This window comes from Scardinius erythrophthalmus, assembly GCF_964197995.2.
Source record: "Scardinius erythrophthalmus genome assembly, chromosome: 15".
Lineage (NCBI taxonomy): Eukaryota > Metazoa > Chordata > Actinopteri > Cypriniformes > Leuciscidae > Scardinius > Scardinius erythrophthalmus.
In genome coordinates, this window is record NC_138235.1 from 30,121,903 (window position 1) to 30,136,991 (window position 15,089).

The 15,089-nt window shown below is 38.3% G+C and overlaps 1 protein-coding gene across 1 annotated transcript; it reads left to right on the forward strand.

Annotated features, from left to right (window-relative positions):
• Positions 1-4,246: 4,246 nt before the first annotated feature.
• On the forward strand, positions 4,247-14,769 carry myb (v-myb avian myeloblastosis viral oncogene homolog). The gene is made up of 15 exons (XM_081386356.1): positions 4,247-4,471; positions 6,422-6,539; positions 7,093-7,164; positions 7,821-7,913; positions 8,334-8,554; positions 8,637-8,856; positions 8,980-9,048; positions 9,451-9,555; positions 9,865-10,056; positions 11,322-11,446; positions 11,623-11,734; positions 12,372-12,494; positions 12,761-12,844; positions 12,959-13,063; positions 13,374-14,769. The coding sequence occupies exons 1-15, from the start codon at positions 4,449-4,451 to the stop codon at positions 13,485-13,487; spliced, it is 1,776 nt and encodes a 591-aa protein (XP_081242482.1). The 5' UTR covers positions 4,247-4,448; the 3' UTR covers positions 13,488-14,769.
• The last annotated feature ends 320 nt before the right edge of the window (positions 14,770-15,089 follow it).

Genomic DNA, 15,089 nt, shown 5'->3' on the forward strand with positions numbered 1-15,089 from the left:
GCGCATGCGCAGTGAGAAAATACACAAGTTGATTCTGAAAGCCTCTAAAACTAAAAAGATTCTAAAAGCCAGATTAAATAATGATGTTTTTAGTCTAAACTAGAATCTATGCGGAGATTATAGGTAACACGGTAAGTTTAGCAAAGGATAAACATACACTTTCAGAAAATATTTAGACACATATGGGCCTAGGTTAAAATAGCCTATGTCTGTGTTAACTTTACAGTGAAATAATATAGGCCAAGGCCTAGTTAAAAAGTGTAATAGATACTTTTTATTCTACAATGCAAAGTGTATATAAATCAAACATGAATTGACACTTACACATATGGCAACATGTAGCTAATGTCTAACTAAATTATTAATGATGAGATTAATTAGATTAATACAGCTGCGTGACAGTTGGGGAACCGCTGACAATGGGGTTTCCAACTAGCTTATCTATAATGTGTATATTTTTCACTCATTGTCATGTGTTTAATTGATCTTTTGACATCTTTATAGCAGCCCAAGTGGATAAAAAAAAATCCCCTGTAAGGTTTATCTCTCCTTGGAACACAAGACTCTGCAGCTGCGAAACCTACTCCAGTGGAAACCACCTTCAATCTCTCTCCTACTCTATGCTATATCAGATTTTCTAGGATCTTGATATTTCGGTTTCAATACTTTCAATAAATCTATGGATGAATCACTTAGGAGATATGATAGGATTTTTGGGTGAATGTTGAATCAGTTTGATTGCCATTTACATTGTAATGTCTTATAAGTCAGGAATAGTGAGGTAAAGTATGTAAAGTAAGTAAAGTTGTTCTGTACAGCAGGCAGATAAGGAGAGAGATTTACCACAGTCACTAATCTGATACTGTTTGTGCTAAATATGGTTTCATTCACATCTGCATGACATTTAAACTTTGAGAACATGTCTAAATTTAACTTAAAACACACTCAGCACTGCAGATATACAGTTGCTTCACTGCTTCATGCTTTCTTAGACTGACCCAGTTATATCAAGTCTACAGAGTAGGTTGCAGAGACACAGGTGGGAGGGGTTCTTTCCATGTACAGAGAAAGCATCCCGATGCAATTTTGTATGAATTTGTACGAATATTGAATATTTTTGAAGAAGAAAAAAACCCTGCAAGCATGAAAGATCCACCCCTAAACCTAACCATCAGTGGGGCGTAGCAGATCATACAAATATGTGTGAATTCATATGAATTAACCACCAATTCGCAAAAACATAAAATAGTTATGAATTGCCATGAGAGTGTATTGGAGGAGTTTAAATGAATGGCACAAATATGCATAATTAATAGTTTTCTTGCTTCAATTTCAGATGTCTTACTTTAGTCAGCATGAAATGAAAGTTGCAATAGTCTTTTCTTTGCTATTGTGACGTATATCCGAGTGAAACGGATTCTCGAACAAGGAAAAATGTAGTGCGGGACTTGATTTTGCCCATTGAGAACTGACAGAATCATTGTGGTTTGCTATTGCTGTGATGTCATGTGATGTGAGTGACAGGTTGGCCCGCCCTCACACTAGTAAACATGTCATCAGAGAAGAGAAAAGATGATGGTGATGCAAGAGGGAGGGAAGTTATTTTGATTAAAGATTACAAGAGCACATTAATTAAAAAAAATATGTTATGATGTGCACAGATCAATTTATAATAAATACTGCAATATTCCATACAAAATAAGAACTGTCACTTTTGATGTCATGGCAAACAGTAATGAGGAGAGATGAGATGAAGGAGACAGGAGATGAACATTTGACTGACCCTGGATTAACCCTGGGTGTGGTATGTTTGTGCGGTGGGGGATGTTTCATTCACTGCAACTTTCTAAAAAGTGTTACCCACAGGTTGTCTCGGTGGCTGGGTCTGGGAATCATGGTTGGGGGCATAGAGTAGAGATAAATTTCAACATTTTAATTAGGCATTAAACAGTGGTCAGTCTCAGTCTTAGTCTCTCACATCACTAAGCCTGTCTGTTTGTGGCGTCTGTTTCCAGAATGACTCACAAATATTTTGAGGTCAATGGAAAACTCTGCACTTTAACATCATCACACATGTGCTCACGTTAAGTGATTTTTCTTGTAGCCTACATTTGATGTTAGACGCATTTTAGAAGCTTCAGACATGAGTGGCGGGCAACAGGGCTGGAGAGAGTTGTACAGTCAGATTTATCATCAAATGAGTTACTTAGGCCTACTGTATTTTACTCATAAACACGTCATGGCTTTTCAGTTGAGCAATGCTCTTTATTAATGTTGCATTTCATAACTAACTGCAATAGAATTATTAATATTCTTTAATAGTTGGAATTTATTACACTACTTTCCAGAATAGGCCTTCCTCATTTTGATTGGTCAGTGTCATTCTTCATTCAAATAACTGCTCTGGACCAGTAATTTTACCAATATGAATCAAAACATTGTGAAGTTAGCACTGAGAAACAGTCTAATATGTTTTTAGATTCTACTTGGTTTGATATTCTGTTATTTATGGAATGAAATTCAAACACGTTTTAAGTTGTTGAATGACACCACAGCAAATATGAATTAGTTGAGATGTTGAGTAATCTATGAGTGGGTCATAAATCACATGCCCTCATAGGGAAGTAAACTACTGAAATAAAATGGCGACTTATGTGTTTTTTTCTTCTTCTATCTTTTAATGAAGCACCCTATTAACCCCTCCTTGTTCTGCAATGGATGGATGAGCGCTCTCAGTCATCGGCGTGCAGACACAAGGCGCGTTCACGAGCTGCGAGCTCTGCTGAGCACGTGAGCGTCGGCGGTCAGAAACAATGGCTCGCGCTGATCGATATGTTAAGTGACGGTCACAATGTGCCAACCAAGTAGGCGCAAAGGCAAAACAAAACATATAGACCACAAAAACCCTCAAGGGTGTGTGAAAAAGAAAGATGATTATCCTTGATGATTATGCAATTACGCAGACTACATGGCAACAGGTTGGACATGTCGGAGAACTTAAACAAGCTGCACAACTTTTCAGTTCCAGACAAATAACCTGATCGTGACTTTCAGTAACAAAATGTGCAGTGCATTGTGTAACTTTGGTACTGAAGCCAAGTGAAAATATCAGCAAACCAGAGGTGGCAAGCTACATTTCTGGAAAAGGAAAAGCGAAACTGTTGCAACCTGATGAAAGTGAGAGAAGTGAAATAAAGTAGTTAATTTAAAAGAATTCCTGGGAAATAACAAAATAGCAGATTTCGAACGAATATAATTTTAAGTAGATTTCAGGGTAATTGGTTCCATAACTGAACACCTGAACTTTGTTCGAATTCGAAAAAGTGTCGAATGATGTCAGCGGTTCTAAAACGTGTAAGCTATTCATTCATTGTGACGTTATTAAAGTACTCTGTCTCTGACTGTGTGTTTTGAGCTCTGAATTTAAGCGCTACAATAGCTTACTGTAAAAGAATCCACGTTATGATACATACGGCGACCAGTGCAGTTCAATTCTCGAACAAATGACTCTTATGAGCCGGTTCTTTTTAGTGAATCAAAAACACTGAATCAGTTAATCTCCCATGTCCTACTACTCGAATTGTAAGGCTCGTGAGACTTGTTCATATGGTTGTTCATATAACGTATTAAAGATACACATTATGAGTTGTGTTGTTTTCAGTGTTGTTAAATAAAAATGAATAAATTGTTACCACATGTTTGTTTAGTATTTGTATTTAAAATGTGCATTTATGCTGCCTCTAAAAGATCTGTCAAAAGTCACACAAATCTGGGTTTTGCAGGAAAACACGTTTTAGAATTGTATTATATTTATTTCTGATTTGTAATATATGTTCTGTTATAATATGAAACGATCGTCTCTTGGCAAATTAAATAAGAACACTTTTTAAAATGATCATAATTTAAAAAAAAATTAATCTCGAACCGAACTCGTTAAGAGGAATCGCGATCGGAACCATCCTTTACGATTCCGTCACTTACTACAGTACAGCCTCAGTACCGCAGAAACAGCGCTAAGCTTGAGAGATGATGCCCGGACCCCTCACGCTCTGTTTCCCCCTGTTTTCCAAACTTTCACTCCCACTCAGAGTCCACATTGTCCTCTAAGAAACGCACTGCCACCCCTCCCTGCCTTTTTACCACGAAAAACACAATAAAATTGTTCTAAAAGAACAACAGAGGACGATTAGCGCGGAACGAAAGGCGCTCTGATGAGTGAATAGTAGAGAGGTTGTGCGCATGCGCAGGACCCGAGGCGCCAAATTTAGCGGGAGGGAGAGAGACAGCCCTAGCTTTGTCTGATGGATCTGTTTACAATATCGCACACTCCGCTAGAGAGCTTAATATCAGCACTTCCTCCTCGAAGAGGAGCTGACAGCACTCAACTTCAGCACACTTGAGGCGAGCGCACTCATCATCACCTCTCTACCCTCTTCTTAAACAGCGGGATGGCGAGGCGGCACAGACACAGGTGAGATTTAAGTTTTATGCATTTTGATGAACTTTCGCGCATGTATTTCCTTATATTATGAGACTGCGCTCCATAGGCACATGCGGGCATTTAGACGCAAGGCTAGACAGTTCGTGCTGATACCATTTCATTTATCAAATGCGTGCTCAGAAATGTAGCGCTTATATTTGGTTGCATTTTTCCAAACGCACGCATCTCTCCGCGGAATGTGTCTTTCTTCTGGTTGGGCTGCGCCGCGCTGAACAGGTGGATGGCATGTGCGCTCCCCGCTCGCGCTCGCGCCCGCGCGGTGGTCTCGCGCTCGTGTTCATTTACATTTTCATTCATCCACCGTGCGCGCAGGTAGAGCGTGTGAATCCGCTGGACAGGTTACGGCGAGATTCGGTACTTCCCCAAAAAAATCACACACTCATTTTGATTCAGAAACAATTGACGAGAGGCACAATTTCAGCGGCAACGTAGTGTGGTTGAAAAATAGCGGGCGACTGCAGAAACCTCTCGACATGTTCGTGTGTTTTTTTTTTTTTTACGTTTTAATAACGTTTGGATTAATTTTGAGATTATATGTGAGCCGGATGGATTATGTCCACTAAATTTTCTAAATCCGCCTTACAATTGTCGGGATTTGGAACAACTAGTAGTATTATAGTCTTAAAGGGATAGTTCACCCCAAAAATGAAATTCTGACATCATTTACTCACCCTCATGCATGAATTTCTTTCTTTTTGAATTTCTTTAAAAATATATTATATGTATATATATGTATGTATATATTTATATATATATATATGTATATATGTATGTATATATAAGGCAGAATGTGAGGGTCTGACAGTCTCTATTCACTTTGACTGCATCTTTTTTCCATCCATACAATGAAAGTGAATGGTGACTGTGGCTGTCATCCTGCCTGATATTTCCTTTTAAAGAAATATCAAGGATTTTAGAAGAAAATAAGTAATGCAGGTTTAGCATGAGGGTGAATAATTGATGACAGAATTATCATTTTTGCATGCACTGTCCCTTTTAAGTTTGTGTTTAAAATTTCAAAGCCATCATGCAGTTCATATGCATGTGCTTTTCCATTAGAGACATTTTAAAAGCTCAGACGACAGGCATTTGATGTTGTATTGGTCACATAAGATCACGGTAAACTACTTAAGACTCAGACTGATGTTTTGAAAAATACCTTTGAATAAGGTTTCAGCCACAGTGAGTCTATTTTGACATATCTAAACTCACATGTACAATTAGTCAACAACCCTCATTGCACACTAAGATGAAACCGTATCTATTTGACTATATATATATATTTTTTTTTCAGTGAGCTAGCTGCGTTTTGAGTTTTACATTTCCAAGTACTTGTAGTCAAAAAAGTGAGCTATCATCTTCATCTTTCGCTTTAAGCACTGGTAGTAAGGATAAACGTAGGTTTAAAAGTACGTATACACATACACCTGTAGCACAAAGAGCAGGAGAACATTGTTCTCTACGTCTGCTTGTGCTCTATCGTGATTGGCCAAGAGCTGGCCAGGTGAGATGGTTTTGACAGTACCTGTGCAGGTCTGAACACGCTTCCATCCTGAAACAGTGCCAGTCCACACACACGTTCACTGTTTCTGTGGAAACCAAAAACATCAGAACAGGTTTCTCTGAGCGTGTCCCCCCTGCACCCTAACCTGCCGGCTGTACTGGTTCATCCACTCTGGTTTTGTGTTGACTGTGTTAGCGCTTAATTTTACTAGAATGCGTGATAGACTTATGGGGGTGAAAGGGTGTTTTTTTTTTATGTATGTCAACAACCACATCTAACATTTTCATGAGGATCTGCTCGTTTTTCCTCATCCTTCATGTTTGCTCTTCTGCTGTTTCACTACCCCCCCCCCCCCCTTCTCTGGTTATTACCCTACTCTCCTTATCTCACAATCTTTCATTTACCCTTCCCTCCAGTGTTTACAGTAGCGACGAAGATGATGATGATGTGGAGATTTATGATCATGACTACGATGGTCCTCATGCCAAGACAGGAAAACGCCACCTCGGCAAGACACGCTGGACCCGTGAGGAGGTATGCAAAACTGTTGCCTGGCTTTGTTTGAGTGTTATTTTTCAGTATAACACTTTAAAAAAAAGAAATAAGCTTTAAAATAAAAATAAAATTTTGAATGCTAAATTAAAATTTGAAATATTAAATATACATATATATATATATATATATATATATATATATAAAGTCACATGTACAAATGTGTGTCTATATATATATAGTGTGTGTGTGTGTATTTATGTAGTTTTTAATTATATAGTCTTAACACAGATATTCTTCTGATATATAATTCAAAGCAAAAAAGCTTTCATTGTTTTATGGTTTTGCACACACTGAGTTTTTGATTTTTGCACCTTTTGACATTCAGTTGTTTTAAAGTAGTGTTTTTGGCGGCTTTGTTTTATATTGTATCCTATGTATTCGTTAAAACTTAGTTTAGTTTAACTGATAACTTTATTCTTCAAGTAGCTTTTGTGAGGTGTTTATTTAATGGAATATCATTTATTTATTGTTTGTTTAACAATGCATTATTTGATTATGTATTTAATGCTGCTATAATGTTGACTTTTTACAGGATGAGAAGTTGAAGAGGCTGGTAGAGCATCATGGTTCAGAAGACTGGAAAGTCATTGCCAGCTTTCTACCTGTGAGTCTTTGTGTTTGTGTCTATGGTTGTTTAAATGTGTGTGTATTTATGTGGCTTGTGTATTTAAGCTTTAGGGGGTTAGGTTAGGTTATGTTAGGTGTGGTGTTTTATATATGTGCATTTGCATGTGAATAGCCAAAGGATCAGGTACTGTAGAAGTGTGTGCACGTTTTGGAGGATTTTGCATAATTGGGTATTCCTCATTGGTTGGCCTAGTTTGGAACAGAGTCAAATGGGGGGGATATGGCAAGGTTTCAGAATCCACTGTGCACCTGCAAGCACACACGGATGTACAAACACACACACACACAAATGTGCACTCAGGTAGAAGCATATGTTCACATACAAATTTCTCAGGCACAAACACATAGAGTGCACACACATACAGATGCTAAGCTTAATGCAGGGGGAAAAAAAGCATCTAGGCTATATCTAGATAGAGATTGCCACACGTCAATCTCAACACATGAACAAGAATTAGAAACTAAAGCTGTTTCATTTCTGATTCACTCTGTGGGGTTTCCGAAACACCTGGGATTTCAAGCCCACTGAACTCATATTAAAGACAAAAATTACTTTAATTCAAGTTACACACCACATTGACAATCCAAAATTAGTTTCCATTCTCACTGTACTTGTGTGTGTGTGTTTCACAGAATCGCACAGATGTTCAGTGTCAGCATCGCTGGCAGAAAGTTCTCAACCCTGAACTTATCAAAGGGCCGTGGACGAAAGAAGAAGACCAACGGGTAAGACATCTACAACCTGACACAAAATAACCATACCACAACCAATATGTTACCTCATATAACCAAACTACAGCCACAGGATTGCAATTACACAACCAAATAATCCACATGCAGTTGAGGAGGAAAGTAAAGATCCATTGAGCGGGTGTTGTGTTGTAATGATTAACTGGCGAGACCAGGTGTTTCTCCATTTATCGTCATTTTTATGACCCAGCAGAAGTCATTAGCAGGTGTATTTCGCAGATATTCGTCGTAATACCACTATCTGTATCTGTGTGCAATCTTAAAACACTTATGCAATGTTAGTTCCCTTTCTCTCTGGGTTTGTGCTGGCCTCCAGTACACCCCTACACCTCTTTCTGCATACACCTCCTTTTCCTCAATCACTTGCTCACCACAATTTTCTTTTCTCTGTCTCAGGTGATTGAGTTGGTTCAGAAGTACGGCCCCAAACGTTGGTCTGTGATCGCAAAGCACTTAAAGGGGCGGATCGGTAAGCAATGTAGAGAACGCTGGCACAACCACCTGAACCCTGAGGTGAAGAAGACTTCCTGGACTGAGGAAGAAGATCAGATCATCTATCAGGCACATGAGAAACTTGGAAACCGATGGGCTGAGATTGCCAAGCTACTCCCGGGCAGGTAAGGAAACGCTACTGAAACGCTTATATTCTACGTATTTGTATGTGATAAGGACAAACTTATGTTATTTTCTTGTCATCAGAACCGATAATGCCATAAAGAACCACTGGAACTCCACTATGCGGCGGAAGGTCGAGCAAGAGGGCTACCTTCAGCACGCCGCTAAAGTCAGCCCCACTCCACTAAGCAACGGCTACGCTAAACCTCACCTCCTGAACTACAATCACACACCGACCAACACATCCATGCCTGCCTCTTCCATGAGCAATCAGTATCCGTACTACGTGCCTGACTCACAACGGGTACGAGAAAACTTCTCTCTCATACGTTTACCTGTTTAAATAATGGTATTGTTGGGCACAGAGTAAAATTACGATTCTGAATTCTTCAGTTGGTAATTGATCTTTTATTCCCCTTGTGTTCAGGTGCCATTTCCACTTGCTCTTCAATTGAACATCTTGAACATTCCTCAACATGGCACTGCTCCTATCCAGGTAACCAATGAGTCAATTAAACTGTGACTGTAATATAATGTTTCTATTTCAAATAAATACTGTTCTTTGAGCTTTCTATTCATCAAAGAATCCTGAAAAAATTAAGCAGCACTACTGTTTCAACATTGATAATAATAAGAAATTTTTCAGCATATTTGAATGATTTCTGAAGGATCAAGTGACACTGCAATCTGGAGTAATGATGCTAAAAATTCAACTTTACCATCACAGTACATTTGTTTTTTGTGCGACCAATCTGACGTGTTTTCTCTCTATTGTTTTCAAATTATTTCGACGCTCCTAGTTTTTTTATATGATCGCGTTCAGTTCAAACTCACAGCTCGGACATAATAAAACACTGAGTTTTGTTCATTTTGCTTCATTTTGATTCCTGTGATACAGAGACACTACAGCGAAGAGGACCCCGAGAAAGAAAAGAGGGTGAAGGAGATCGAGATGCTCTTGATGTCAACAGAAAATGAGCTGAAGGGACAGCAGGCACTACCAGTAAGTGTGTGTGTCTGTGTTTTTGTGTAAGTGTCTATGTGTGTGTGTGATTAATTGGAGGAAGCATCTGGGGGTCTATTTCACATTCTAACTGCTTGGCTAAATTATGCAATTGTGCCTTATCACACCACAAGCTCTGTTTAACTCCTTGTGCAACTCCGAACCCCCTCCCAACACTTCACATCATTCAACTCAACAAGTTCCCTTTCTCTCTGACTGTTCTTCCTGCATGCATCCCTCTCTTTATTTCGCTTAATTTCTGCCACTCACTCCCATACACAACTTCTTTTTCCCCTCCCTCTCTCGCAGATTTCCATGAACGGCTACAGTGGGTGGAACAGAGGCTCTTTGACGGACAGCTCGGTTGGCGTGTTTGTTTCAGTCCCGGCTCCATCCCTAGACCAGGGATGCCTTCCAGAAGAAAGCGCCCATGGCAACACAAACAGCCCAAACAATGACTCCAGCTCCAGTTTACCAGAGTTTATTGATGCTATTGATTCGGTAAGAGACCATAATATAGATCATCCTATATTAGATCTAAAAGGAACGTGACCCTGTAAAGGTCAGCTGATAGCCACCGTTTAGTTACCTGTCAACCTCGGTGTCCTCACATGATCTCGTCTTCTCAGGCCCCATCTATCTGGGCCAACTTACACTCTGATAGGAGGTTGCCTAAAACTGAAGCTAAGTCCAATCAGGGTTCGCCCACCCACAACGATGACAGCAGTGCCCTCACATTTCTTTGCTCTACGCCCAAACATTCAGCCGTCAGACACCTGCCCTTTTCTCCCTCTCAGGTAGCCTGAAACTTCTCCGCATATATCAATCAGTCACCCAATAACTCAATCATGAGTATCACTTATTATCTGATTACCATGAATCAATCTCTTCACACTAACACCTATCAGTCTGCATTAGTCTACATGCGTAGGATTCATCTAAAGGTCATGTAACCATACATAACATGCATTTATAACACCCATGAGAGTTTTTTGGGTGTCATAATGTGTGTGCTGAGGAAAAGATATTAGATTGTATTACATCAGCTCTTAGTGCTACACTTTTTACCCCCTCGGAATGGCTGTGTAATCAGTGCTTGGCTGTTTTTAGGGAATTAGTTTCATAGTGATGTCAACCACTACATAACCAAGACAGCATTTGACTTTAATATCAGAAATCGGTTACATTTTATTTGAATGTGTCACTGTTACAGTGTAATTATACATTAAAGTACTGAGTTATATTAATTAACTACTAGGGTAGGATAAGGGTTTGGTTTAGGGTTAGTTGAATGTAATTCTGCCTAATGTATATAGATATTACTATAGTAAATACATGTAACGTGTAACAGTGACACATTCAAATAAATTACCCAGAAATCATTTGAGTTCGACTTTAAACATGTGAATTTGTACGTGAAGGAATGCTGCATTGTTTTCTTGACTGCCAGGGGCAAATTGAACGGAAATTCTAGTGAACAACGCATGCAATCACTTTCAATTTCCTCTGACAGATTTATTTTGCACTTGACAATTTTATGCTTAGCAAATGTTTGCATATTTGTTCATTACAAATATTTGTTCTTCATTACATGCTAGTGTTGCTCTTTTAGCCTAGTGACAGTAGTTTATTGTGCATGATGAATCTTTTGAGGTTTATGCTGATTTTGACCCCTTTTAGAGGTCCTCCTACACCTCTGAATGTTAAATAAGTGGTTTTCAGATTAGTATCTGATTGTTGCCTTCCTTTCTTCCTCTCTTTTGTAGTTCTTTAATGCATCAGTGAGCCCGGACTCAGACAGTCAAAATGTACCGGTCACGCCCTCACCTGTCTGCTCCCAGAAAGCACTGCAGCAAGACCTTGCTCTTCGGCCTCAGAAGGAAAACGAGCTGTAAGGGCCCATTTCAATACTTTTTGCATTTGTAATGGCTCTTTATGTGATTCTTAAAGAAGTTTCCCATGCAGATATAAAGCATAATCACAGGGTGAATTAAATGAATGAGACTTAATGAGATTCTAATAAAACCCTGAATAATTAATAATGTACATATGGGCGTTCTGTTTCAGGTTCCGGACCCCCAACCTGAGGCGTTCTATCATGGAGTGCTCTCCTCGCACACCCACTCCATTCAAATCCACACTGACAATGCAGGACACCAAATACGGACCTTTGAAAAGGGTGAGACTATAAACATTTTTTACATTTTAAAAAATATTATTTTATATACTGTGTGTGTACTTGTACAACTATCTTTGTGAGGACCGGTTTGAGTTTTAGACCATCAGAGTGAGGACAAAGATAGTAAAGGGATATTTTGGCCAGTCCTCACTTTCTGAGACCCCATTAAAGGCCTGTTTGAGGGTCAAGGCTTGGTTTTAGGGATAAGGTTATAAGTAGGAATAGAGTAGGTTTAGGGTAAGGGTTCGGGTTAGGCACTTAGTTGAGATGGGTAAGGAGCTAGAGATTGCATTGTGTCAATGAATGTCCTCAAAAGATAGATGTAAAATAATGTGTGTGTGCATTTCATGCTCTCTGATATTAACATTGTATGCTATTTTGTGTATAATTCAATATAAAAAACTAAAACTAAAAAAATTATTTTAAATGCTACATTTATAACGCACATTGCTAAAGAATTAATAGTATTGCATTATATATGCCAAAGGTAATCTGAATGTAAAAACAGGGGAATGAGCACAATTAAATATCCAATTAATTTAAAAGCATTTAATATCGGCCAATAACCAATATGGAACCGATACATCATGCATCACTACTTTGGAATATTTTACTCAAGACTCTATTCTGGTTTCAGGCCCACAGCCCTTCATTGAACTCTGGAGTGGTTGGTAATATTAAGCAGGAGCCTCAGGAGTGTGAGATCAGCGTCGGGGGGGTGCATCTGGAACAGCCCCCCCTGAAGAAGATAAAACAGGAGGTCAGTTTGGGCTAATGTGCGCCCCTTCATTTGAATACATCTCAATGTGATATTCAAATAGCAGAAATGAAAAACGTCTTGTCTGTAGGTTGCTATTTGAATTTGTTAGTTATATCGGTAAGCAGTCAAACTTGTCTGATCCATCTGTGTAAGAGTGGGGGGTGTGAATTGGATATTGAATATTGGACGTAGGATTATGAAAGCAATAGACTGTAATTTCTGCCTGGCGGGTTTGTATATATTCAATAATTGATTGGGATCTATAGGTGGAGTCGGCTTGTCTGCAGTGGGAGGAGCAAGATCTCCAGACCCAGCTGTTCCCTTCCAGTGGCTCCGCCCATGACATGCCTGTGAGTATCTTGATTTTGTTCGTAAATGGATGTTGATCTCCGCCTCTGTAAATAGTTTTCATTTATCAATATTATTTCGATATTTGACGACTCCGTTCTCTTTGGGACTCATAGGATATGTTGACTAGCTCTGTGCTGATGCTTCCTAACGCAGAGAAAACTGAGGACGGACACAAAGCCGCCCAGCTGCCCCGCAGAGCCATGGGAAGTCCTCTGCAGGTACAAAATCTATCACGAGACCCTTATACACACCCATTTAAAATGGGTGTCCAGATACAGTACTGAAATGAAATTTGGCTTAAATATGTACATATATCATGTACGTGTACAAAACTTTATAGCTCATGTAGTAGCACATATTGACTTTATGACTGCAGGTGCTGAATTGTGCCATAAAATTGTAAATGTGTGATTTATTAGACACTGAAGCGTATGCTATGCAAAACCAGAGCAATCACCTTCAACTTTGACTTTTTCTACTTCTCTCCATCTTTACTTCCTCTCTCTCTGTATCTTTTCTCTCTCGCAGCAGTTGAGCACATGGGAACAGGTGCTTTGTGGGAAGACGGAAGAGCAGACGATGCCCTCTGAAGCCACGCACAAATACCTCAGCAATTATTCTTCACGAGCACTGGTCATGTAAAGAGACAGATAGAATGAGACAGAGACAAATATAGAAAGGGAAGAAGAAGGAGGGAGAGTGAAAGAAGACAATCGTTCTGAAAAGAAGTAAAAGAGGAACACTTCAACACTTCTAGTACATTATTTGGGAGAGGCTTCAAGCCATTTTGTAGACTGCACAGTTGATGTTAGTCGCCAATGTTTAAGCTGTGCCGTCGCTTATTTGATTTGAGCAACCAAAGACATTATTCATGTTGTGTTTGATTTAAATTTAATAATATTGTATTATATATTTTGTATTATATATGGGAAATGAATTCTCTATGTGGGTTCTAATTTTATGGATTTTAATATAAGGAACAATTTGCAGTAATTTATTATTATTTTATATTAAGAATAATAATTAACTACCATGGCCGCCTTTGCCAGTGTTTGACCCCAGTATTGCTCACTTCTTAATCGCTAAATGTGTGTTAATTGTAAGGAGCTTGTGTCCTCCTAGCATTATCAGAATCATACACCTAAAACTACACAATATTTGTACTCCATATCTGTGGGTGAACAACAGAACTGCCCTTGCAGAGATCGTATGTATTTCAGCCAAATGCCTAAAAGCACTGCTATGTATTCCTGACCAAAACAAACCATGTCCAATGCCTAAAAATGACTGCGCCAAGTTTGAAAATTCAAGTTTGCCTAATGTAGATCTTTGGTGATATATCTAGCGTAAAAAGGTCTCTGTCAGTTTAGTAGTGTTGCCATTTCAAAAGCAAAACCACAATGTTGAGCTTTCATTGTATTAGCACTATTTCAGGTTTTAGATCAACTATGCAAAGATTTCAACAGAACAAAAAGTGTTTATTGTTTTCATTTTTTTTTTTTTTTACAGTTTTTGTATTTGTAAAACAAGGGAAAACAAGGTTTACCAAGCATTTTCAAGTCGGGTTGAAAATTGTAACGAATTTGCCTTTGTGATGATAAAACATTTCTTGATCATGTTTTCTTAAACACTTTTTTTTTATGTCAATTTGTAATCAGATTTACATTTGGTATTTTTTACTTTTTGAAACACTGAAATGATTGTTGCTTTTATACCTAGTCGGCTTGTTTTTGATATTTCAATCAGCATTTGATACTAAGATTGCAGTGCCCAATCAAAAGCATTTAGCAATAACGTTTTTGTTATTCGCTGCCTTTTTGTATTAGCGTCAAGTACAAACACTTTTTTTACACTGATTTTGAACTTTTCATAAATCTTTTTATACAAACTTTTATAACTGCCTTGTAAATAAAGTGTGTTTTTGAAAAAATATCTCTGGCTTAATAGTTTCTTTTCCACTTAATTGAGTTTGAATAGCGTGTTCCTCAATGTTTACTAAAATCAATTCACTTGCACAAATGGCCATAAGACCAAAATCTAACTACTTTCTGTATTTGATGCCAAGATACATAAAAAACTAAAATAGTAATTGATTTTTATTATTTAATCATTTTAAGTTAATGAAATGCTATACAGTGGCCCTAAAGTATTTAAAGACTTAGTTACTCTTAAATAAATAATAAGTCATATCTGCAATGAACAAGTGATTTTTAGCAAATGAAGTCAGTATACAAATATAATTAT